This window comes from Haliaeetus albicilla, chromosome 17 (assembly GCF_947461875.1).
Source record: "Haliaeetus albicilla chromosome 17, bHalAlb1.1, whole genome shotgun sequence".
In the NCBI taxonomy this organism is placed as follows: Eukaryota; Metazoa; Chordata; class Aves; order Accipitriformes; family Accipitridae; genus Haliaeetus; species Haliaeetus albicilla.
In genome coordinates this window covers 4,651,775-4,678,635 of record NC_091499.1, presented here as the reverse complement: position 1 = coordinate 4,678,635, position 26,861 = coordinate 4,651,775, and the positions used below count along the sequence as shown (strand labels likewise).

The window sequence follows — 26,861 nt, the reverse complement described above, 5'->3', positions numbered from 1 at the left end:
CGTCTGTTCTGTGTGATCCCTCACAGTGTCATGCTGCATCCCATCCTCTTCTACCTGCTCACCGTTTTCCTCCCATTCTACTTTTTTTTCTCCCCAGCTTTATCTTTAGCTCATTCCTCACTAACTGGCAAGAGCAAGCCTCAAGGAAGTCAGCCTAAACAGAAAGCACTGCAGGCGGTTGGTCTTATCACTCTGCAGCATCAGTTACTTAGTTGGTACTCAAGGCATGTTTTCTGAACTGAATGTACCAAGGTTGGCTCTCTACGGAGCAGATCGTGCCCTCTGGAATCCCAGTTATCCCACGCTCTGGGAGACTCTGCCTGCCCCAAGGACAAGTCCTTGATTTTACTCTGAGCTCCCTCTTTCTTTTATTGTTACAGAACATGCTAAACAGTCTCTGCTTTTCACCCCTCCCGCTCCAGTACCCACTCTCCAGTATTTCAGAAGCTACTTTTCTATCCACTTCTAACCTGTTTTCCTCCACCACTGCTCAATCTTTCCTCTTGTTCTCAGCTGCCCTTACCTCTCCTGCCTGCTTGGCATTCTCCTTGTTTCTACCTCTCTTCTAAGCTTTCTTCTTTCTGATAGCAACTTTTTACCTCCAATACGACACATTAAGCTGCTGCTTCCCATGTTCAGTTAGCAGCAGGGGGTTAACCAGGGACTCCTATGTTTAGTGCAAAAGAAGGTGCAATCTGGGATCCCTTAGAGCACTGTGGTCTCTGAGGCGTTACATTTTGGATATTTGAAGTTAAGATTGAAAAATAAGGCCATCACCTTGGCCTGTATTGCACATTTCCTTCACTTAACTAAGTAGATGGACAACCAGTTACAGAATGTTTTTGGTTTTACATGTTTAAACGCAAAGCATACTTTCCTATGCTTGCTATTTTAACAGCTTGCATTTCATAAAACACCATTTTTATGCCCAGTAGCCATTATGACACCACTTTTCAGCCTAATGTTTATTTTTTTAAAAAGCAACATATTAGAGAAACAAAAAAATTGTGTTTTGCTTGAATTTTGTCAAACCACATGAAATTACAAGACAATTGATAGAAGGAATTCAGTGCTAACACACTTTATATCTGAACATCTGAAATGTGATGTTACTTGAACGTGCAGTATCCACAAGCCACAGCCCTGGGTCATTCTAGAGCCTAACCATGCTTCTTTTCCCCTTCTATACTACATTAACATCATTTCTAAAAGTAAAAAAAATTATTTTAAAACAATCACTTACGCTAACATTTGAGGTTTTGGGGAGCTTTCATACCAGGAAACAGATGAAGATGAGCTGTAGGATGTGCTGCCTGGCTGTTGTGTAATTGCATCATATTTATTCCTTGAAGAACAGATAACATTGCAAGGAGAGTCTCTCAGAGAAGAGGGAAAAGACAGACAACCAGGAGTACAGACAGGAGGCACAGTCATTCCGTCTCGCAGATGCCCACTATCAATCCTTTCAGATCTCAGGGCTCTCTCTTCTGCTGAGCCATGATCCTGGTCAGCACTGGAAGCTCCATCCAATATACTATAGTCTGTTTCTTCATAATACCCATTTTCAATCATTTCTTGATCCTCCTCTTCTTCCTCATCTTGCTGGGAAGAGCAAATAATTTGTTTTTCATATGTTTCCCTTTGAGGGCTAACAGGATTGCTGTTGTCCAGAGGCCAAATATCTGAAATATCTGTGCTGCTTCGAGAGCCAAAATAGTTTTCGACAAGCCCTTGCTTTACCATGTCAGTACTACTGGTTGGGGAAGGATTATCTGTACCAGTTTCACTTTTAGCTACTGACAGTTCTTCAGTTGTCTCCTTCAGTTCTAAAGGCTCATTATGTTTTCCTTCATTTGTTTTTTCAACCTCATACACTGCATTTACAGATGAAGAACCTGAAACAACAGATGGCTCACCCACACAAGCAATTTCCAAACGCAATTTAACTGTTTCTTCTGTAGTGTTAAGATGCCTTTCAAGGTCCTGAGAGTCCTTGCAGGTTGTGCCAAGGCCTGCCTGTGGGCTGTAACTTTTCACATCAGTAGACGTATCCTCATCTGAAACAACTAAGTGTAAAAGATCTTTTGTTCCTGAGAGCGAGGAATGTATAGACAGAGTTTTGTTATCCAAGTGCCCTGAAAATATAACACACTGTTGCTGCAAAGTGGTGTTTGATTTTTTACTGTCATCACATTTTGGCAAGTCAATTGCTCCAAGATCCAATACCGTTTTACTGTCACTTAGCTGGCATTCAGGTACAATAGATATCTTTGAATTCTCATCAGGTGACAGCTCATCATCATCTGAAGGCAGAGAATTTATGGATGTCAATGATGACTGTATTTCACTTACAGCGCTGGTACTCTCAGTGCAGTGGCTTTCTATTGCATTTTTTATAGCACAGTCCGGTTTTAGTAAAAGCTGAGGAAATACTCTTTCACCATTGTATGCACTTTGCCCTTGAACATTTTCAAAAACCTGATCAGGGTTGGGGTGAGTTGCAAAAGAACTTGGTTCACTTTCTACACCGGAATCTGAAAACCTAGAAGAGGCATATGTCATGCTAACATCTGGTAATTTAGTCATGTCTCCACTTGCAGAAAGTTGACTTTCTTTTGTAGAAAGAGTAGGCTGATTACTTTTCATTTTTGTCAAGACGTCACTGGTATGTCGGAAGTTTCTTTCGTGGACGTCTTCCTTTTCAAGCACTGGTTCCTGTTCTCCTGAATTCAACTTATTTCCAGATTCTGAAGACTGAATATTGGGTGTCTGCAGATTCTCTCCTTGCACTCCATCTTGCGGAAACTCAGCCCACGATCCAATGTGAACAGTTACTTTCTCTCCTTCATAGGGATTCTTATTACTTGGTTTGACCTCAATTGTCCTGACTCCTGAGGAAGCTGGTTGACCGCCATGACAACCTTCAAGTGTACCTCTGGGCTGTAGACCACTATCTGCGTGTACAGTTCCAGAACCTGTCTGGGAGATAGTAAGTCTACCAAAAATAGCTGCATTTTCACAGTGCACAGGGCTACCCGGACCTGGCTGGACACCTTCAATCTTGGCAGTCTTTTCCTCAGTTCCAGATGGCAAAAACAGAAGTTCTCTTTGACTTATTTGCCTGGTGCAGGTCTTTGTATCACAAGGAAATCCACCTAATGTAGGGTCCAGCCCTTCGTTAGCATTGTATGAAGGCCTGCCTTCTGAGCTTCTAGAGGCATCTTCCAGTGGTGCACTTTTCAAACATTTGTAGCCTACTAAGACCACAGAGTCCTTAGAGTTCTGTTTTACGACTTTTTTTGTGTTTTCAGGTTTCATCGTTTTCATGAGCTTAGTAACCTTAACCTTGGATTTATTTGCATCTTCATTTTTCCCTTTCAAAGTTTTTGTTAGCATCTTTTCACTTTCTGAATGCCAAAGGTTGGAGGCACCTGCAGGTCTTATTTTCAGTTCCGGGCTAGTAAAACCAGCTACAAAACCTTCTTCAGCTTCAAATTTATCCAGTTTATTGGACTCTGATCTTGGAAGACTCTGAACTACCAACCAGGGTACATCCAGATCTTTCACCAAAAAAGGGATGAGGGGGTGGGGGAAAAAAAAAAAAAAGATTGTTTACAAGATTATGCAGGTAACTGAAGCTATAAAACACTAGTAATCATAGAACACCAGGTTGGAAGGGACCTCAAGGACCGTCTGGTCCAACCTTCCCTGGCAAAAGCACAGTCTAGACAAGATAGCCCAGCACCCTGTCCAGCTGCACCTTAAAAGCATCCAATGTTGGGGAATCCACCACTCCCGTGGGGAGATTATTCCAATGGCCAGTTGTTCTCATTGTGAAAAATCTTCCTCGTGTCCAATCGGAATCTCCCGTCTTTTCCATGTGACTCCTTGTAAAAAGGGAGTCTCCATCTTCTTCCTAGCCACCATTTAATACTGGAACATGGCAATAAGGTCTCCCCTAAGCCTTCTTTTCTCAAGGCTGAACAAACCCAGCTCCCTCAGCCTTTCCTCTTATGGCAGGCTTCCCAGTCCTTTGATCATCTTTGTGGCCCTTCTCTGGACCCTTCCCTTGACACATCCTCAAAACTCCAACTAAAGAAACATTTCCTAGAAAATAAATGCACTCCTTTAAAGCCAGCAAGAAATGTAAAGAAAAATACTCAGGTTTTACATAATTTTTCTTCATTTCTTCAAAAAGGAAACTGCACTGTGAAGTGTGTTTACCTTCAGTAATCGAATCTAAATATCGATCTTCAAAGATTATAGGCAAGGAGTTCATATCTCCATCTAGTTCACTGCATTCAATAGGGAGGGGTGGAAGAGAACTGCAGAAGGAAGTGTTTTTGATAGCTGCACACATCTGGAGATGACTTTGAGCACTGAAAAAAAGGAAGTAGTCCTACATGAAAAAAATAGAACTATTTATTTTTATATTAACAGAAATCAGTAGTTTAATTCACTTTAGTAGAAGCTGTTCTACTAATTAGTTATTTAATAGCTTTAATAGTTATTTAATTAAACTTCTTAAACTTCCATTAAAAAACTTCAAATCTATATTTAGAACATATGTTTCTCTTGAACTTGTTATGCAAGTATTTTTGCAAGGCAGTACTTCTACACAACATAAGGTATAGAATAATAGCACTACATGCTACATACTGTGCACTTCAAAAGGCTACTCACTGTAGTTCTTGATAGGCAAGGGCAGCTTGCCTAGGATGCTCAAGACAAAAGAATGCTTCTGCAAATCTGCGCACCTGCAAGATCCAAATAAAGTTAGAGCTTATTTTATATTATATACAATTTTTGAAAATCCACAAGCATTCCTACACAGCAATGTTATTAACTTTTATGTCTTATAGAGAGAGATTTTTTTTTTTAAATGTTCAGTCTGAGTGGGAGGGAAAAGGATGCCACAGACAAGACTAGCGACTGAAATGAGAATTTTAATTTCTGCACTGGATGACTGAGGGGAATTATATTAGATTCAACTGCCTGCTAAAAACTTGATTACCAAGAAATCAATCATCCAAATCAGGCTCACCTGAAACAATAACACACAAAAATATTATGAGAAATTTCAATGAGAAGAAAGGCAATGACTGTTTGATGGACATTCCTGAACGTGCTTGAGAATTACTTTCAGAAGTAGAAACCCATTAGATATTCTGCAGTCTCAAAATACAGAGAAGTATGTGTTTCAAACTTTCCATGAATACTCTTTAGCCCACAGTAAATCATTGTGCAAAAAAAATGTTTGTAAAGATTTTGACTGCAAATGACAAAGACAATAAAAAAATCTATGCTAATTAGAAGCACTGTATTCAAGACTTAATTGTATGCCTGAAGTCAATAAACCATACAATACTAAAATGGTATTTTATAACATAGGGGAGCATATTTTTTTTATCATCAAATACATACTGTGGAAATAGTGTGATCTATACAGCAATTTACTACAAATAAAAACATAATCAATGTATTGAAAATGCAGTATCTAGAAAACCCAAAGTTAAGATTTTGCAAGATGAGATTTCTCACATTTCTGGTATTACAAAAATATTAATTCAATCTAGATGCGTTTTTAGAACATTCATTTTTGCAACTGCCCAATTACCTGCAACAAAAAAAAAAAAAAAAAAAAAGCAATTCAATGCAGTATGATAGTATCTTGTTTGTTGTAACAACACATACAAAAAAAGAGAATGTGCTGTACAGTGGCTGTTGGCAAGTGTTTGTGCATTAACGGGCATAAACATCAATTTGTTTATATCAATTAAAATAAAATTTCTATCCCACTTAGAGACCACATATGTGGCTAATCTACTTAATTAATCATTTATTTACCAACCATCTCCTGGCCCCCTACTCCTTTATTTCTTCAGTATACCCTGTGTCTTCCTCTTAAGTTATCTAATTCCCCAAACAGACCGTGCGAGTTTGCAGTGTAGCTGGTGGAGCAGATATCAGACCTAGTTCAGTTCCCTCAGCTCTTTCACTTCACTCAGAGCTGCGGCCAGCATCAGCATCCGCATCCACCCCGAGCAGAGACATGGCACTAGGAGAACCCTGTGCATTAGCTGGCAAACAGCGGACTCTCAGGACCACGTGAACTTTTGTTCAGAGATAAGCACTTGCAGGGGAGTTAGCTTTCCCTCCTGATACACTGCCCAGTATACTTTGAGAGAGTACCGTTTGGATGAAGTTTTATATTCTGTAGCTTCTACTTCTTATTTTTTTAATAAACGAAAAACTGGGAAAAAATTGCTCCAAGAAAAAAAACCAACCACAAACCACAAACATTAAACTCCCAATCTCTCTCTAACCTGGACTAGAAGCTGAAAGTCCTGTCCCAACCTCCCAGAATTCATTTTACTCTATTATAGGAAATTAATCTCAGTCATAACATCATCCATGAATAGTCATGGAAACTGTTTTGAAGTAAAAAGAAAACACTAAATTTGATACTTTCTTGTAAATGCAACTTCCAGTCTCAGCAGTGACCAGACATACACACAAAAGACCTACCCACTTTCCATCCGAAATTATGTTAGGAGTTCATGCATACACATGTGGGATTAGAATCAGTGTTCCTAAGTAGTCCTCTGCGTTTTCCCAGCTGGCTTTTCTAAACAGATATCTACCTTCCAAATATGTGATTTTGTCAGAGCTAATCCCCAACCTCTCCCTCAGAAAGGGAGAAGACTGTTATAAAATAGATTTAGAGACAATTTTACAGGTTAAAAACTAGTTTTTAGAACAATTGATCATGAAGAGTGGACTGGTTATTGTTCTAAACCAAGCAATTAAAAAATTAATTAGAGCCTAATCAATCAGGTAACAGGAAATAAAACAGTAACAGGAATATTGCCCAATTAGTAGATGTCTGTCATTCAAGTCAAGAAGAGAGCATAAAGCTGTTTCCCAGGAGGCAAGCAAGATGGTTTTGACTTCAGATGCAAGCAATCCCTTTACCACGTAAGGTAACTGCCGTTACATGGAGAACAGTTCTTTAGAATTCTGCCACTCTCTCAAATAGAAAAGGAAGGCTTTTTTTGTTTGCAATAAATCTCGTTTGTAATTAATTAATTCTAGTGCTTTTGAAGAAAATCTGATTACCAGCTCCAGACAGCTTTTAGCATAATAGCAACAGTATAAAACTAGTTCAAAGCAAGCTCCGAAAGCCCACATAAATCAATATTAAGGAGAGAAAAAACCCCAAGCCAACAATAGTTTATTATGTTTAATCACTGCTTAACTTATGGAAGGACCACGACATTTGCTAGGATGCTGCTAAACAGGCTCTGCAGAACCAGAACAACTACCGGCTGGTGCCAGGGACTCCAGTGGTATCGACTTGGGCCGACCCTACAATGACTTTACAGGAGGAAATTGTATCAGCTACTCCTAGTCCCTACAACACTTCCCAAAATTACGTTTTTATGGTCCTCCCGATGCAAACAGAAGTGGAGGTAAAATCAGATAGAAAAACTGCCGCGGAACATATATTGAGTCCCTGCACATTTATGAGTAGCAGTCTGAGATCTTAGTTCTTAGTGCTCGTATTTTAGGACTAATCAAACTGAAAGAAAGAATTTTGGACCTACCAGAAGATGTCACTATGGAACAAAGAGGTGAATTAGTTCAGTGTGCAAACTTTTTGTAATATCAAATAACATATTCTAAGCATTTTTTTCAATAAAACGCAGTTGTAAACCTTATCAGTGTGATAATGTAGTTGATGGATGTTCTAGTATACCTAAGTGCTCCTGATTCTTTTATGTAGCTTTATATTCAAAGTATTTGAAAATAGTTAAATATTTAAATACTTAAGTAAATGAAGTAAAAAATAAGTAAAATTATTAAAATAATAATTTTTAAAACTTAAAAATATATTATTTCATTATAACCTTATTTTCTAACAACACTTCAGCAGAAATACCTGTTTCATAAGCATCTACACAAAGAGGGTGAAAGTCCTTTGACCAAATACAGATGACAGGCATTTCTAGGGGGTATTTTAACACAAATATCTAAACCAGTCAGATTAATGACTCTCTAAAAGAGTTCATTTATCTTAGATTAATACTAAACTTTCCCAGGGATGAATTTCCCATGGAGGGTATAGTCTGTAAATATTGCAAGATGAAAAGTTAAAATCCAGTTGCGAATGTATCAGAGTATCGATTTCCAAAATAGAAATGATTATTTAGAAGAATAGAATTTTGTATAGTGCAAAAATTTTATTCCAGAAAGGACAGATATTCTCTCAAGAGGAGAATTAGTAGGTCATCTCTCAAATCTCAACTAAATTCAGTAACCAGAAAGCCCGCATCATTTGGTAGGTGCAGATAACGCCTCTAGTTAAACATGATCATTGTAGGTTTCCCCAAAAAAGTTTATACAAACCCTCAGAAGATAAATTCTCCAGAGATTATTAAGACAAATTACAAATTATTATACTAAGCACTGCAAAACAGGATCCAAAATCAACAACCAAAAACACTCTTAGAAATGACAAGGCTCAAATTTACCATCTCTTCTTAATTTAAGGGTTTACTGAATTTATGGATTGCTGGCTCCTGCTCTACTGCCATGTGGGAAGCCCAGTGGAGCTATGGTTTCTTATTTATATTTTAATTACCTATATTTGCAAAGTATTTGCACAAGCTCTTCACATCTTGGAGTACAGAAGACAAGTGTCACATTTGCAAATTAGTGTTTGCAAAACTAAGTAACATCACATTGCTGGTTGTCTGTAAGTTGGCTCAGGTAAAATTTCCTTCCTGATGCCAAATTACTCGATTCTTAAAGAATCAGCCTGCTTGCTCTTCGCTATCAGGCCCTAAATAAAAAGGTAAGTTTAAGATTACCCATGTCTTGCATCTCCTTTTGAGTCTTTGATGTTTGGGTATATAATGAAGTATCCAGTAACTGCAGAACTCAATAAGAAATAGCAATTAGCCACTTCTTTCAGAAATAACATAAGCTCAACTGTTTCAATTATAAGAAGGGTCACCTCTGAGCTCAACTTAAAGAAGTTTATTTATGCATAGTGACGTATTACAAAAGAAGTGGGCATAACAGCAACTCAAAAGGATAATCATTAGCAGTATCTTTTCTTTCATTTAAAACATTGGAGCAGTAAAAGCAAAAATATTCATACTTCTTTTGGTTTTATTAAATATATACTGGTACAAACACTAACATACCAGCAGTTGAATGCAAGTGCAGGTTAAGTGAAACAGTACTCTCATTTCATACCTTCCACCAGTTAACTTGAAGGATTCCAGAATTCATACGAAAAGCAGAGAAAGCTAAGTAAGATTCATAGATAGCCAGTAAAATGATCACACTTCCCTACAGCTAGCACGTCTAACAAATGAGCCTTGTGCTATTTCTGAAAGATTCCATTTATTCTCCAGAATAGGCCACTTCCACAACAATGATTCCTTCATCAAACAATGTGATTTATCAAGTCTGTACCTAAGACCACAGCCCAAGTATCCTTCACAGGTTTCCCCTCCAGAACCAAAAGAGAAATGGTTTTGATGCAAGTGACAGAAATGCTGGTGAGACAAATCAACTCCCTGAGAACTAAAGCCTTAAAACAGACTTTGTTTTGGACTGTGACTATTACAAAGCACTACTAACATGTATTCACATTAACCAGACCTTCTAACAAGCTCTCTGTAAATGGTTGTACAAGAAGCGCCTCCAGATAATCTCTTAAAATGACCTATTCTATAATGCGCGTGGGAGAAATACACAGATGGTGATGGCAGACAGTAAAGATGCCAGGCCTGCTGAAGATCATGCTGTGTGTTTGATGAGTAGGGGTGGTGAGTGTCATTGTTTATTTGTTTTTGTTTTAATAAATCTTACTCTGAAAACTTTAAAATGCTAGGTTTCTTCAAATCCTTGGCCACAAAAGACAGGAGGGAAAAATATCTTTAGTAGAAAGTAAGGGTAATGCTTTAGTTCATACTTGAGAATATTTCACTACGGGAACCAGCATTGCTGTAGTTTTGCATGTAGGAAGTCCACAGCAACTGTGTATACATATATACAGATCAACTGTCTGTGTAGGTACTCACTATATATATATTTATACATATATACACATACTCACATGCCAGATAATTTCCAATACATCTTTTCTTTTTTAAAAATCCCACTTAAGAGACTTTTCAAAGGTTATGAACGTTATAAACTCTTAATTCAGAAGGAAAGTACACTTTGGTTTATGATGTAAGCAGGCAGCCTAAGTGCAGGAGGGAAGTAAAATGCAGGGTGGGCACTAGGCTTGGATCCTGCAGAAAAATACATCATTCTGCACAAATACACCTTATTCCACAGACTGCAATTTGCCTTCTGAACTGCTTTTCTTATTCAAAAGATCAATGAATTTGTTGGTTCATAAACATAAATAACATATTTTATGTACTATACTCCAAGAACAAGCTCTAACAATATGATACACAAGCTAACAAATGCCATACAACTGCTCCCTTTACGATTGCAACTAATTTTCCCAAATAAAACTAGAAAAATTAGAATCTGGAGTCTCATTTTGATACACATTTCCATAACAATGTGTCCCAGTAAAAGTACGAACATGCCAGAGTTCCTAAAGCCACAGTCAATACTTACTCTTAACGTGTGATGCTCTTGTGCTAGCAATGCTGTGACCTCCTCTTGTAAGGTAATGACCTCCAGAAATTGCCCCCAGAGAGCCATAAGAAGTGAGCAAAGCTGAGCAAGATTCATATTTATAAGTTCTGCCAGTTCATCAGGATTTTCCATTTTCTGAAGTCAGGAAAAAATATTTACATGATTAACAGATGAGACTGTAATGTACAGACAAGAATAAAAAAAAGTATACTTTATCTTAGTGAGAATTTTAATTTAAAAAGTAACTTCCAAATGAGAACTGTTTTGTGTAAGTATCAGAATTGAATTAATCTATGTTACAACACTAACAGATTATTTTATGTTGCTTTAAATATTATCCAGTTGTCTTTTAGAATTAGGACTCCTGAGCTTAAATTAAAGCAACAATTCCATTTATGGCAACAATAACTGAGTTGCAAATGTTGTATTTTCTAACATGCAAAAATACAGCGTGCCTGAAAGGAACAGGAATCAGGAAACAGAAAAATCAATACTCACTATGTTAGTCCAATTTTGATACAGTCGTAAAAATTTAATAAAGACATCTCCATTTCAGAATATTCACAACTCACAATAACATTTATATGATGCTATATATCTACATACACCTTAAGCATAATCAGGAAGCAGTGTTACAGTATAGGTTTCCTAGAACCAGATCACACCAAGACAAATTCAGTGCAAAACAAGTTTTTATTTCTTAACAATGTACTGTAATCCTGTGATATAGTCCCACGCCAGCCAACTGTAGACTGCTAGGCTTATGTTCTCTGCCATTATAGAAAAAAAAAAAGTTTTTCAGAAACTCATTGCAGGCACATAAGGCACTGAGCCAAAGGGTTTAAAAACCAAAGATAGTAAAGACGCAACTCCAGCAATATTAAAGAGCAAGTAGAAAAAAGGATTGCAAATACTGAAACACCAACTTAACAGGTGAGAGTGGATATAGAGGAACTGCACAGAAGAACAGAAAGGAGAAAATGGAAAAAATACAAATATACTTTAGCAAGCTAAGGGAGAAACTAAAGAATTCACAGAAACTATGCAAATGCAAAAAAACTTCTGATATATAAAGTAAGATTATCTTATTAAGCAATCTCTATTGCCCATAGAGAGCTAACTGTGCTGGCTTTGTCTCCAGTTATACAAATGATATCCTTTTAAAGCCAGTGTTACATTTCCTTGCAGTTATATTACTACTACAGTAATGAAAGGTAAGCCTACTGTTCTTCAAAAGCTGGTCAGATGGCCCACTCCACAGCAAAACATGGACAATCTTTAAAAAAAGTTTTAACCTGTGCTTTAAACTTAGCTGTGACAAGGAAATTAGCTATTCAGCTAGGGCTAGTTCTGACTAAGGAGAGAGTTGGGGAGACAAATTTTAAAGAATCTGAAGTAGTGTTTCCTTGAGAATGTAGGGAAAACAGGAGAAGGAGACAGCATCAGGACAAGTCCTTCCAGATGAGGGGATGACTTGGAGAATCTGCTTTTGTACAACTTACTAATACTGCTTGATCTTCTAACATTGTTATTTGATACCATAAAAAACAAATAATTCAAATTACAAATGCAGAAAATTCAAAATGTGATTTTCATACAAGTAATCCACCTTTCTATAATCTTCAGTTTCATGACATACAAAAGTTACTATGGCTACTTCTGACATGCCAAGCCACCAGATCAATAATTAAGTTTTGGAGTCAGTTGAGCAATTTCTCTTTGAATGAGGAAGAGCTGAAATAAGTGTTGGCAAACCATATACAGGATGTTATCACTGAAACAGTTTATTCCCAAGTAGCATATGAAATGAGCATACTCAACTTTTATAGTTACTTCACTTAATAAATACATGGAAATATTGTACCTTTACTTCTTCACACAATTCTGCAAGACGAACTTCTACATCTATGTTTTCTGGAAAGATGAGAGGACATATTCATGAAAAATGTACTTTCCAAGTTGCAGAGTAAAACCAGTTATCTCACAGAACAATTTTAAAACACAAAAAAGAACCCACCAAATAAAACTTGAAGCCATATTAAGTGCCACAGTCAACTTTAAATCAAGTAAATTATAAACTCTCATTAAAATAATTTCTTAGTAATTTCTGAGACTGAGGACAGGGCACAACTAATAAAAAAAAGTTTTGCAATTGAGTATCAAGGATACCAATTTTCCATTCAGAATTATACTTGAAAATACTGTAATTTAGATGATACAGTTTGCAGATTATCCATTGACAGCTGCTCAGCTATTCAGCAGCAATGTCATCGTTCACAACCAAGGTAATACAATTCCTCTTCTACATCAGATTTTCCAGAGATATCTTATTCCAATACCATTTTTCTAAAGGTATATTATTTAACTGATTTGCAAGCTACATGAATATAAATTCAATTCCTTAATTAACTGAGGAATTAGATTTTGACTAAAATAAAACTGTTGTTCAATTGATCTTTCAATAGCTCAATGTTAAGAGCAAATCAGTCTTTCATGGTATGGCAGCTTAAACTGGATGTGAACCTTGAATGACTTATAATGAAAACAGATTTATTCCTTCATGTATGATGTTTTTCCTTGTTAATCATTCCTAGTCTATTTAAGGGAATCTGATCAATTAAAGAATAATTTAGTACTATGTTTTGATTTCCTTCTACATCTGAGGTACCAGTAATAAGGGAACAATTTATAAAGCCTAAAATTGTCTGTAACAAGTATTTATATTTAAATCCATTTTTGAAACACAGTATTAAGGAAAAAACCTACAATGTTCTTGAAAACATACACCAACCAAACATGCCTCGAAACCCACAAAAATACATTTAGGATACAGGTAATTAACATAGGTTTACAATGGCAACAGTGTTTAATCAACTTGTCTTCAAATGATACCACCTAGATTCAGTAAACATATATTGGTTTTCAACTAATTGCATCCATTATACTTAGGTTTAAACTTAATGCCAAACAAATTAACTCGCACAACTCAAAGTTCTGAGAAAATATGCAAATTGCAGAAATGCATGAAGTTCTCAGAAACAAGTTTGGAAATGTTTTTGAAAGAAACTACATACAGCTGTGTTAGCTAAACAGTACTTTATGATAATTATTCTGAAAATATATGAAAACAGTTTAAGATATGGTACTACTTTTGGTGTGTTTGTGGCCACACAAATTTTGTCCTTAGTGAAAAAATTAAATGGTTTACTTAGGAAACACAATACTGATTATTTATCTTATTTGTCACACTGCAATTGAGAATAGGCTTTGAACAACATTGAAAACTCTGAAGTCTAAAATCATTATGGAAAATCCCGAATTACAGTGTTATATTTAAAAAAAAAAAAAAAAAAAAAGAGAATAGACAATACGAGACAAAAGGAAATTAAATGCTAACATTCTACAGCAGTAACGTTAACCCAGCAAACATCTGATGTAATTTTGCAGGCTCTGCTAAAAAACAGTTTTGTTTTCTTTTTAAAACTAGCATCAGGCCAACACTGACACTCTCTGAAGGGAGAACTGGCCATTTAGATATGGACAAATGCACATTAAGCTTTGAGAATGTCTTGTGTAGTGTTTAGAAGAATCAAGGCTTGAGATACCAGAAGCAACCTGAAGATTTCTCAGGAAGAAAAGGTATTAGTCTTTAACTATCTAAAAAATAGTCTGTGATGAATTAAATGAAACTATAATTTTTAGCTATTTTATTTAAATGGTGACAACTGACTGAACTCTTCAATCATTTTTCTTTAGTAAAGTAGAACAACACTAAACCAAAAAACAGTAATGATTTCTCATTTTATTATCTATATTCAGCCTAGAAATAAGTAGCTTAATTCTGCAGACTTCATCAGAGTTCAACATAGGTTCACTATGCCTGAATAGTGAAATAGTGATCCTGTTTACAAAAGAATGTAATATTTTGTATTATTAATAAGAATATAATATTTTATATTATTAATAAAAATCTGAGGGGTTATATCACCTGCTTTGATAACATACCTAGGTAGGCGTCTCTCTGGGTTCGTGGATATTTTCTTCTGAGAAGGCGTTCATAAAGGACCTGCATGCTGGCCTTGGCTAGTTACAGGGATTGCACACACATGACTAGTTACTACACTCCTTTTTTTCATCTGTGATTTATTATTTGCCTTAAAGTTAGTAAAAAAGCTTATTGCTAGCCTAGCAATTAGTGCAGTTAGATCAGTACATGAAAGCATATAATTTTAGTGTAGTTTCCAGATTAGATATCACTCGTGATATACATTAAGCTAGTATTTTTTATTTCCTGAAACCAATAACGCTTAAATGCTCAATTACAGTTATCGAGTCCAACAGTTGTCTGCACATGCTTCTGCAAAATCACTGTCTTGCCTTAAAATTATATGACAGAGCAATAGCAAAGCAAACAGAAGAAACAAAATTAAAGATATCATAATTTAATTTAAAACAAAAAAGTGACGATTCTGGGATTCAAACAGGACTTGAGATTCTCTTCTGCAATGGCCATTTAAACTTCACACATAAAATCTCCACTATAAAACAGTTCATTTACTTCAAAAATTAAAAATAAATGCAAGTAACAATTGTGTATTTCGTAAAGTCCAAAGAGCTTCAATCTCCTTACAGACATCACAGAAACACAGCTTTTTTTTTTTACTGTTTACGGATTTTAGAAAAATTAGTGTTAATGGTAGGCATTAGTTATTTTTCAAGAGCAAATTGTGAGTAATAGTAGCATTAGTCCTTTTTATTATATCATTGTCCCAATCAATGTATATACAAAATAACTGAAATAAATTAAAAAAAAAGATTTACAAATAAGAAAACAAAGTAATTCTAGCAGAGACTTAAAAAATAACAAAAAAAACCCCCACAGGAAACAAACCGTCAGCAGAATACGTACAATGAATGCTAAATGTAAGTAGTAATTTTCTCTTCATATATTTATTTTGAGCGTTTCTGTTCAAGCTTGCATTCTTAAAGGTAAGCTAAATTACCCACAGAAATGACAAAAGGTCTAACTCAAGTTCCACTGAAGCTTATGAAAATGATTTTGGTGACTTCAATCATGTTTGAAAGATACAACCCAACTATGCAACTCAATGGCTGGCTTTTTTCTATTACATATATATTTTGTAGCAATGCTTTAGGGGAATTGAAGGTCCTATCTGAAACATTTAAGCATCGTGATTTAGTCTAAGCCTACCCTTACAACAACAATAGTGCCAACAGATTGCATTTGGGAAAAAAGCACATTTTGTCCTTAAAAGGAAGACTAAGAGTTGAGTCATTCCTTTAGTAGGGTGTTCCCCTCCATATCAAGATTAAGATAACTGACACAGAAATATTCTTTGCACCATAACTGTAGCAGTGTTTTTGCTTCTACAAAGAAAAAGCCTCAGTTTCTGGTATTTTTCTATGCACAGATTTGTAATGCACTCTCCCCCTCAAAAAAAACTTTTTTTCAAAAAGTAGCTTTGTATTTTGTAATATACAAGTGAAACTTTCTTTGTTTGAATCACTAATTGACCACATCACATTTTTAAAATAGCTTTCATATCTCAATTTCCAACCTTATTGTTTCATAATGCTTAGTTTTAACATTGGTAAAATTAAACAATACAAAAATCAGTAAATGCTGTCTACAAGCAATGTAAATTCCAAAAGATCTATTTTTTGCATTTAAATAGAACTTTACATGATTAAAAGTTATATGCTGGATGAGGAAAAAGTCTAAATCATCCTTTATAATGCCAATGTATTTTCCTTTTTTACTTCTACCGCTTTCCTAGTTCACAAGTTGAGGCTAGGCTCTCTAATATACCTGCATTCTACAGAAATGTAACATACGTTTCCATACATTACATTTCATGTAATATTTTCACAGTTACTCTTAACAAATGTAGCTAGTGGAAGTCTTCACTGCCACAAAACTTAAATTTCTTTCCATAAGACTGTCCTGTAAGAGTTTAATTTTAACTTTAGTAATGACATAGCTTCTCTGAAAGCCTATTTTAGCTGCTCAGTTTTATAGAAACAGTTCTTGCCTATTCAGATAATTTCCTAATTCTTAGGTAACTAAGTCTGTTAAAAAAGCTACACTGTGAACTGAGCCAGAAGCAATTTCTTCTTGTAGGTCTTTTTTCATGTAAGTTTCCATTGTAATATTCATCTTAAATCAAACCTTACAGAGTTCCAATTTCTGTACAAATATACAATGTTTCCTTATAACAACCAAGTGCAGCATGTTACTTGGATTAAGAGTTTCTCTAATTTTCTCACCACTAAATACAGCGATTTGAAATAACAGGGCAAATCAAGACCAACAAGAAAAAAATATATTTCCATAAATTCAGTCTGTTATCTCCTAATTTTATTAGTAACGTGACAGTACTTGTTTCTTTTTTTTTGTGAGTTATTAAATTCCAGCTCAGTTTGAGCAAAAATATTTTAGATATACAAGATGTATGAAATCAGTGCTAGTTTAGTCTAGAAGAGGGGTAATCTTTATAAACATCAATAGGAAAGTGATACATTTTATTAAATTCAACATACCCAGTTCTATTCGGTGAGAAGAGGGGAGCTCCTTTGTTATCATAATGAAATAGCTATGTAACCCTTTGAAAGCAAGCAGCAAACTGGCACAGAGAGTGTAGTGGAAATTATAGGCATGGCTGAGGAAAGACTCTGAAACAACAAAACTGCAACCCTAAAGAAACAGAAAAAAAGATGAGGCACATATTAATTTTGTACAGTAAATGAAGTGTTAACACTAAATAACTAAAAAGACAGATAAGCAAATTGCCTCTTTTCACAAACCTCATCTGCATTTTTGCAATTTTCAGTGGATTGCAATATATTAAAGAAGAAAGTTAAACACTTAATATTGTAAGCTTTCCATCTGCATGTTCCTCAAGCATGTAACGTAGCCTTTTGGAACAATTTTTCTCATTTCCTGTATCATGTGGCACACCAAAGTAACTCTAACAGAGTTCATTCTTTATTTTTCTGCAGATAAGATAAAATTCGCACTGCCCAACAAAATACAAATAAAATCTTAAACTGATATATTCTTACATCTGCTGATAACTGTTTTGTGTAGTTATTGCCAAAGACCACACTTTCAAGAGAAGGAATCACAGAGTCCCTGTTTTGTGCTGGTGCATTCCTGTTCAACCATGTATTCTTCACCGGGCGAGGAAAACTGCAAAAAGCACAAATGAACTGATAATTTGAACATACCATATGTCACAAAACTATCATAGTTAAAACAAATTCTTGATTTTTCTTGAAAAGCAGTAGAGACAAGGACCCTCAGTAAGATCCTGGAAGTTCCTAGCACGGTGGGCTGCTTTTTTAAAACCCCTCAGGATGGCCCAGATACCTCAGTTAAGTTTCTGGTGCTGTGCTAGGGGAGCAATGCTTCTAAAGCAGTTCTCTTCAAAGCACGTCTCCAGCTAGTTGGAGAAATTTAAGAAATTATTACCCTCAGCTGTTCTGTTGCCATCTCTCACCATGAAGGTCAGCAGACTGTGCCAGGAGATTGTAGAAGCTCTTCCTCATTATTTCCAATGCAAACCTCAACTAATTTAAACAATATTCCTGAAAGTTTAAGCCATAGAGATAAATTTTGAACTGTAACAGGTAAGAAGCATTCATTTTCTGCCAACTTTGCTGCTGAAGCAGTAGCAAGCACCTGGAAAGCTGTCACACAAACTGTCATTACTCTTTTCCTAAGGGATGCCTGACCTCTGGCTACTGAGGAGGAGAGCCCATCCTGAACCCCTGGGAGAACAGAGCATCCTGCAGTAGTAGCCTTGTGAGAAGAAAGAACCAGGAAAAATGAACAAAAGATGAATGAACGCGGAAAGTGCAGGCTTTTAGGTAATGGGCAGAAATAAGCAATGACAGGTTAATAAAAAGAGTAGATTGTACAGGACTCCAGGGCTGTAACCAAGTGGAATTATCTCCTCTCTTTCGAGGAAGGCGTTAATACTGGCTGTTCCCAAGAGAAGGTGAACCTGGATGCTACTCTGAAAATAAAAACACTCAAAAAGTAACCCCCTCAGAAAGGAAGGGGTGCCAATAATGTGAGCGTGACCCAAACAAAGGAGCAAACTGTCACCCAGGAAAGCCCGGAGGACAAAGTGGAGTGAAGTCTGCAACGTTCAGGTTTTTCAGAAAGAGGTGCTCCAGAAAAGCAAGCCAGATATGGACAAGGCAACTATAAAGTATTCGCTAAATATCACAATATGGGGTAGCTCAGCTGAAATGAAACACTGTAAATTTGGAGGTTTCTTCCTCTCCCCACACCTCAAACTGATTCAAAAGACAATTTGGATGCTTAAAATAATTTTGTGGACACCAGTAACATTCTACTCTAAAGATAATAGAAGCAGCATGGAAGTTGCTATTTTGTTTCAGTATCTCCTCACACAAGCTATGTTAAGTTGAGGTTTAAAATCAAATAGCCTTATTGTATCATCACTTGAAAAGCCAGAAACAGGAAAAAAAATGTGTGAAAACCCTCAGATTTTCTGCAACCTTTTAAAAAGTCAGCAGGGACAATAACATTTCTGACTGATAGTATCAAAACCTGGTTTTCGTTTTTTTGACAATGAAGGGAAGTTCACCTCTACAGCTATGGGATCAATACAGGTGAAATGCCTGAATTTCACTTGTGGTACAGTGTGACAACTTACGCTTTACATACATGCTGCTACTTTAACTGCATTATTTTATCAGATGAAGTCTTCAACAACAATACTAGCTTAAGATAATTCCCACCTCCTCAGTACTTGTTCCCCTCCCAAATAATGCTGTGCCATCCATTCAGATGTGCCGGTTCAGTTACTATATAACCATGCCTAAAACACATCACCAAAACAATCCAACTTGGAGGGGGAAAAAGACAAAAAAGAAAAAAAGCCAGTTGAATCCTCCAAACCAGCACAGTCCTAGTGCACGGAACAGCCGTCTACCATACACAGAGACATAGCTTTCCATGATATGAAGACAGGGACAAGCAGTGGGCTAAAAGTTTGGACTGAACTTGAATATGAAGAAACCTGGGGGAAGTAGCATGGAGTATTTGAAGACCATGAAAGAAGGCAAAGATGGATATGCTAAAGAAAAAGCTGTGCAAAGAACACTTCATATGTGTGACTGACTGTATGGCCCTTTTTCACACTTACTTCTGAGACAGAGAAGAGAGGTAAACAGAGACTGCAAAGGGTGACGCAAGTGAATGAAATAAAAAGGCTTCAGTAAAAAATAAGCAAAAGCTATTTTAAAAAGAAAATTAAATTTTCTGGTTCCATTTACTTCAGAAATTGCTAAGTGCATCATTTGCAGACATCACTGACATTACAGTAGTAACTGAAAACTGTGAAGATAGCTAACAGAAGATGCCCTATTTGTTGTATTAATGGCACTTATTTCAGTCACTAACTAGAGTGAGCAGCAGATCTTCCTGATTAAGAAAATATGTAAGTATTTATACATGTAAATATAAGTGTATAAATACAGATATTTATACACTCCTCATCTTCTCCGGTCTTGGGTATTATTCTTCTACACTACATGCTCTTATTTGTAACAAAAACAAACTCAAAATTTGTCCCAGGTAACTTTGAAACAAGAAGTTTCTCATCCCTCTGGGCCCTGAATTCCAATATCATCATAAAGAAAACTATATTGCCCATAGATTTAACTCCTTCCCAAGTATTCTATTTTTGTAACATTTCCATTTGGACACTCAATAATTTATTTGTATTTTATTAACAAGAGATTACCTTATCAATGGCTGATGCAGAGCAACCAAAGAAGCATGGACTATAACTGATATGACAGAAAGGTGGAAGTAATCAAACATAACATTGACGTAATGATGAAGGCCCCGGTGTAAGTTAAAGTGCAACTTTAAAGTTCGGCTACTAATTGGCTGTAGTGTGCTCAGGTCATCGGGTCTAAAAAGAAATTAAAACAAAACAACATACAATTAGAACAATCATATTTAAAGTGCAAGGTAGCAATTTAGCATAGGTCTGTCTATACTTTGGAATGCAATGACATCTCCCCCAGGAAGAAGAAAAAAAAAAAAAAAATCAAAATGAGACAAACCAGTTATGAAATCTTAACAGACTTCAGCATTGGATTTCTTTTTTACTCTCACATATGTCCAATACGATCACACTATGCCTATATATAATACAGATTTAATCAGTTTAAAGAGTTAACATATATCATTGCTTTAATAAAATCTTCTATATTTAAACTTACGAATAGTCTGTATCCGTGAAATGTAGATCTAATGTTAGCAGAAAATTCATTTCATTAAGAGACTCCTCAATCTAAAAAGAAATTGTAGAAGCATGAAATCTTTTCAGGTCCCTTGTTTATACTAATCCAAACTGTACACAACAAAGACTTAATTATCTGAATATAGTAAAGTTGAATGGCAGATTACCTTCCTCTCATCTAACAGCATTTTTATTTTGAAAATCATCACGTCATTCACAGAAACTTCCTCATTTTTGTAAAGAATCTGAAATGTTTTACTGCAAACTATATTGTCATGGATTGAAGCAGGAAAGGCAAGATCTGCACCTGAAAAGAGAAACAAGTATTAATATAATTGGCCTAGAATTTGGAAACACCAGAGCAGCTAATAAGTGGAACTATTGTTCCTATCAGTTTCATGACCACTATTAAAACTGTAACACCAACAATGTCAGCAGTTCCCATTTCAGTCAGCAACTGTTTGAAGAAGTGCATTTTGTTTCAAAGAAATACTGTATCAATATTTTTAGTGTAATTTGCTTTTAATGTAAGTTCTGGACTGAAGAATTTTTGCTTTGTTCCAAATTGCAGTAAGACATTCTAGGCATCAAAAATTCTAATAAGAATCCTGAAATTTGTCTTGTTTCATCCAGCATTCATGTTGATTTGCATTGCAAGGTTTAACCACACTGAGAGCTCTTAATTACCTACAGATGAGGCAAAGAGTTTAAATGACATATACCATTCCACTGAATTAATCAACAACAAAGGTGGTTCCTTTCCTTCCAGATCTTTGCATACTACTCTGGCCAGACCAGTTCCAAGCGTATGACCTGAACCTTACATTTCTCATTCGATACGACACTTCTGCTTTCAGTCCAGACCCTGCTCATCAAAAAGAGTTCAGAAAAGTGGGATAAATGGTTGGAGAATCTTTTGCCAAAAAGGTTATACGACTTGTAGAAGAAATGAGAAAGGGCATGGTTTAAAACAGTTTTTGAGGAAGTATTTCGCATAATAGCAAGGGTTTACCACACAGGAAATACCATGACAGGCCCTATCCTGTGAAACAACAGGAAGATGTTGGGAATTTGGAAGAACAGAAGTAACAGAAATACCAACACTTTCTTATCACTCCTCTAAACAAGCAGGCTCAATAACATTAACCTCTTCCAGAATACAAAATCTTAGAAATTGTGTAAATGGGGGTGCAAAAGATTTTTTTTAAATTCTTTTGATTCTTCTTAATAGATTACTTCAAAGGAATCCACAAAAGAAGAGAAAAACAAAATAATCTGCAAAGTTTGCCCTTTACAGATTTGGGGTCCGCAGACCTCTGATAGAAAATCACTGCACCTAACAAACATTCTCACTCTATAGTCTTCAGAACATCTCAGTTCATCTTCCCTTCAGAAACTAGAAACAAGTAAAAATACTGGGTTTTGCTGAAGTGCTTTCATACGTATCATCAATTTAGGTGTCCTCCTGGACAAAATGCTTACAAAGGCTGAATCACTAAAGTGTAATTCCCCTATGTACAATGCCACTTTCAGCTTATATCCACCCGTGTCATCTGTTACAGGTGAAGGGCAGAGCGGGTATGGTTTCACATGACATGTAATCTGAAACAACTGCACAGCATCAGCAAAAGGGATCTCCCACTCCAGTCTGACACAAAAGAAGTAATGGAGACACGTGGCCGAGGTCCCACTTCCTAAGCAGTGTCCAACTCCAAGTTACAGCCCTCGGTTCTGCTGACTTCAGTGTAACGTGAAACGGCACCCTCAGAAGTGAGACAGGAATCGGAGAGGAAAAGCTGATGCCAGGAACAGGCTGAGCCACATCTACGTGGGAAGCGAGGTCTCACAAACGTGAAGACAGCAAGGCAGAACTACTATTTTTTAAGTCGACTACGCACTGACTAGCCAAGACTGTTTCTAGGCTTCTATCCACACAAAAAGCCATCTCAACAAGAGAGGGGAAAAAATAGTGTGGAATTAGTTTATTCTTGCATTGTAAAAACAGACACCTTGTTCCTAGCCTGCTTTTTTGGGGCTTTGTTTTGTTTCAGGATTTTTTCCAAAAACCGGCCACAAGTTTCTGATGAGAGGAGGAATTCAGAACAGCCTTAAATCTGAAACGACCTCATACAGGCTAGAATTACATACATTTTTCTTTTAACTTTCTAGAACATGACTACATCTCCCTTCAAATTACAAGAAGGTAGGCCAGGAGACCTTCACGAGGCTGGAGCTAAAGCAAGTGGCTTGCTGTATCACTTCTGTAATGACACTTGTTCTGGGTCCTGAGCACTTCTAGTGAACTACTAAAGGACGTGGGAAATAGAAATGGAAGAAAACTGGATTTAAATTACCACGGGACCTCAAATTGCAGTCTTAAATGTTTACATCCTTTATGCCTAGTGACAAAAAAGCTAACACATATGTCACAATTTACTAACAAGATTGCAGCTTTCTGAAAAAATAACTGAAGACCATTCTAAAATATACCATGAAATGGAAAAACTTTTTTTTTCAGCAATATTAAACATATAATTAAGTGACACTATCAAAAAAGTATGTTTTACTAAAGGATCACTTTAACCGAGCTAAATTCCCTAAACCACACTAAACTTTGCCTTTGAAGTGGAGTAATTTATTTATTTCACACAAATCCAAGAAATATTCAGGAAGCTTGACTAAAATTCAGTATCTACATTGTCGTTCTACTCAGAGTTACTTTTAAAATAGCTTCAAAAATTCAGGTTTCAGTAATCTCGTATCACATTTTCTCAGACTGTAGTAGGTTTTTCTTCCTTGCAATTCCAAGAATTCCACCTGACATTTGAAAACTTAATTCATTTTTTGCTTTTCACATTTTTACAGCATGCGGAGGTATGGGCTTCACAGAATTAGGAGAGCACTAACAGGTTTCTCCAGGTTCAGTTTGCCTGGACAAAGAAACCAACAGTGAGCGCTAGGTTAAAAACAGAAAAAAAGATGAGGGAGTGGGTAATTCTATTCAGGAGGTTAAATCAATTTTCAACATTACCATCAGAAAGCAAGAGAGCAAGTTTGAAAACAGCAAGACTGGATCCTTTCAAAGTTGTCTTTTGGGGAAAAAAATGGGCTTAGCAATCTGTGTAAGAGCCTGTATCTGAAGTCCTCCACTACTTTGAGGTATCTACTTAAATGAGATCTGCCCATGGTCATCTTAGCCTGAAACATGGAGAAGGCTGAGCAGATCAGTGGAAAAAACAGAAGAGACTAATATAAAGGAATCACCATGTTTTGCTACCAGCAAAGGGAACTAACAGAGGAAAAACAGTAACACAAATTCTGTGATCAACTTTTAAGTCTCATTGCTAAGAACAAGCTAGTTTTTCAGCAGGTCATCATGAAACAACTTATATTTTTATTGTGTTAATAACAAAATTAGAAACACTTTTATATTAGTTATAACAATATAAGACAAAAAGCACACTCCTGTAATCAGCAAGGCAAGATAATGACCTCATTCACTAAAAGTTTTTGCACTTACCAGTTGCGTGTAACAAGCTAGCTTCTAATTTGTGTGGAATTCTTGGAGGGATTTTCATGGATGCGCGAATCTGGTAAAAGCTAAAGCAAAAGACAGTGGTTTGCAACACATGCGTACATCTCATTTACCATATACAGATATGTACAATGACAAAGGCAGGAATGGAGAGTGGGAAGGAGGAGCAGCACAAGGAAGTCTACAAAGATTAAAATGGTCTTATTTTGACTCTTCATCCTGTTGGGTTTTTTTCCTTAATCATTAACTAGAGCAGCAGCCAAATGTGAATAAAAGAAGGAAGCTTCAACACAGAGCTAGTCTTTCCATGCCGCACAGTGTTGGGGCAAATATTTATGGAGATACATGGTAAACTACACTGGAGAACTGATACGCATGAAAAATCAGGATTGGCGCTACACTACAACCATCTCAGAAGGATCTACCATGTAGCACATCTACAGGGCTGCTGTAGCCAGTTCTGTGGCTGAAGGAGCTATTTGTGAAACTGCAACAAGCCTGCCCCCCCCCCCCCCCCGGATCCCCAGAAAACACACTGCTTACCAGACACTCTCTACATTGCTTGTGGCCTCCAGATATTAAAAAGTGCAAATTAAGGATCACGCTAGACAAAATATGACGGTACTTGCAGTGTTAAGACACAGTACTATTGCCTTTATGCTATCAAAGGCAGGAACTGCAGGCTTAAAGCCTAAAATTAAAAAGGCAACACAAAAGTCTTTTGGGTCTCTGCCCCCATCTTTAAACATTTTTTAATCTTATTCAGCTCCATACTGTTTCCAACTTTGATTTTCATCTATGAAAAATCCCTAATTGTCACCCATACTGATTTTATGGAAGTCTTTACATAACACAAGCACCTATAAATACACTTAGGTGACACATTCTATTCGTCTCATCCCATTTCAGATCATTTATTTTTGTTTGAAGGGGTTAGCTTCAGCTCCTCAGTGAGCTGCCGTGACCTACCATACCCACTACACAACTCCACTGACACCAAGGAAAGAGAGGGAGCAAGAACATTCACAAGTAGAGAGTAGGAAGACAAAAAACACCTTTTTAGGCAGAAGCATGGTCCTAAATGCCCTTACGAGTATGCAATTTACTCTTTGTATTCCACTCATGATGTACACCCACACACGGTCTTATGGTTCATTTTTATCACCCCCACTATCCAAATCCAAACTACTCTATTGTGTTGTTCTGATTTTGGCTTCTAACACTTCACCTAAAGCTGACCATCCAGGACTTCGCTAGCAACTGATGCAACCGTGTACTAGCCTAATAATCAATAAATAAAAAAATTTTTAATTTGATCCTTCCACAAAATTAAAAAGTCAACTTTAGCCTGCTCAAAACTATATATCAAAGGATGCTTTATAATAGAAGATACTTAACGAACCAGTGATGTTGCTAGAGATAAGAGATGACAGCAAAATGACTCCTACCTTTTACAAATTGAATAAAACTTAACCTATTGCACACTAATAATGATATATTTTGTTTTTAGAAACCCATAGGTCAAACATGATTCCATATACACTTAACTGATTCATAAACAGTAAATGAATTCATTTTGTATTGGATTAAAAAAACCACATCAAAACATTAAGCTTTCACTGTCATCTTCTCCAAGAGTGTAAGGAATTGAGGAGATTAACACAGCCCTCTCAACATTAATCCAGGAGGATGCAATCTAGTACACTGATTACTCCTTTTCTCTGGGTCAGATGTGATTTCCATCATTCAATTAGTTCCTCATTTCACCTATACTGAGGACACACGATCCACTATAATGTATAATAGCCTCAGCAAGGAGATACTTTCCACCAGCCCCAGTGTCATTTCTGGATCCACAGTAAACATTTATCAAGAGCCTGACACCCTACCACTACAAGCTGCATCTTCCCATGATCCAAATGACCAGCCTGCCATGGCAGAGCATACTGCTTGTTACTTAAGGTATTACGAAAAGAATGCAAAATCGTTGGTACGGTTTATACTAAGTATTATGTCTCAGTAGTTCAGAGATATCATGCCAGATATTTTACTTCATCTCACCCTAACTTACCAAACTGGGTCGCTTTATAAGACTTTAAAATATCCAAAATCTGCATAATTCTCAGTTCATGTTTAGAACCACGTGACAGCTCTACAGAGCATAAATTTAACTAAAGCTTAACAACTTTACCGAATGTGGATAGATTAACGAATTAGGACTGTAACAAGGTAAAATGAAAGGCAAAGGCAAAAAAAAAAAAAACCCTGAGCACTTAACAGAAAAAACATGTAACATGATATTCCTATTACTTAATGCAATAAGACTCGTTTGCCCTAAAGATGCT

General features: G+C 36.4%; 1 protein-coding gene across 5 annotated transcripts in view; it reads right to left on the bottom strand.

The window, feature by feature from the left end:
• FAM135A (family with sequence similarity 135 member A) overlaps positions 1-26,861 on the bottom strand; it is a 111,082-nt gene that overhangs the window by 48,478 nt on the left and 35,743 nt on the right. For all 5 annotated transcript variants that reach the window (XM_069804602.1, XM_069804600.1, XM_069804601.1 and 2 more), the window contains 12 exons: positions 24,502-24,581; positions 21,149-21,288; positions 20,962-21,032; positions 20,475-20,648; positions 17,758-17,884; positions 17,236-17,389; positions 14,680-14,757; positions 12,539-12,588; positions 10,654-10,809; positions 4,684-4,757; positions 4,225-4,379; positions 1,244-3,560 (listed from right to left, as the gene is read on the bottom strand). In XM_069804602.1, the coding sequence (XP_069660703.1) occupies positions 1,244-3,560; positions 4,225-4,379; positions 4,684-4,757; positions 10,654-10,809; positions 12,539-12,588; positions 14,680-14,757; positions 17,236-17,389; positions 17,758-17,884; positions 20,475-20,648; positions 20,962-21,032; positions 21,149-21,288; positions 24,502-24,581 (3,576 nt within the window). The remainder of the gene's footprint in view (positions 1-1,243; positions 3,561-4,224; positions 4,380-4,683; positions 4,758-10,653; positions 10,810-12,538; positions 12,589-14,679; positions 14,758-17,235; positions 17,390-17,757; positions 17,885-20,474; positions 20,649-20,961; positions 21,033-21,148; positions 21,289-24,501; positions 24,582-26,861) is intronic.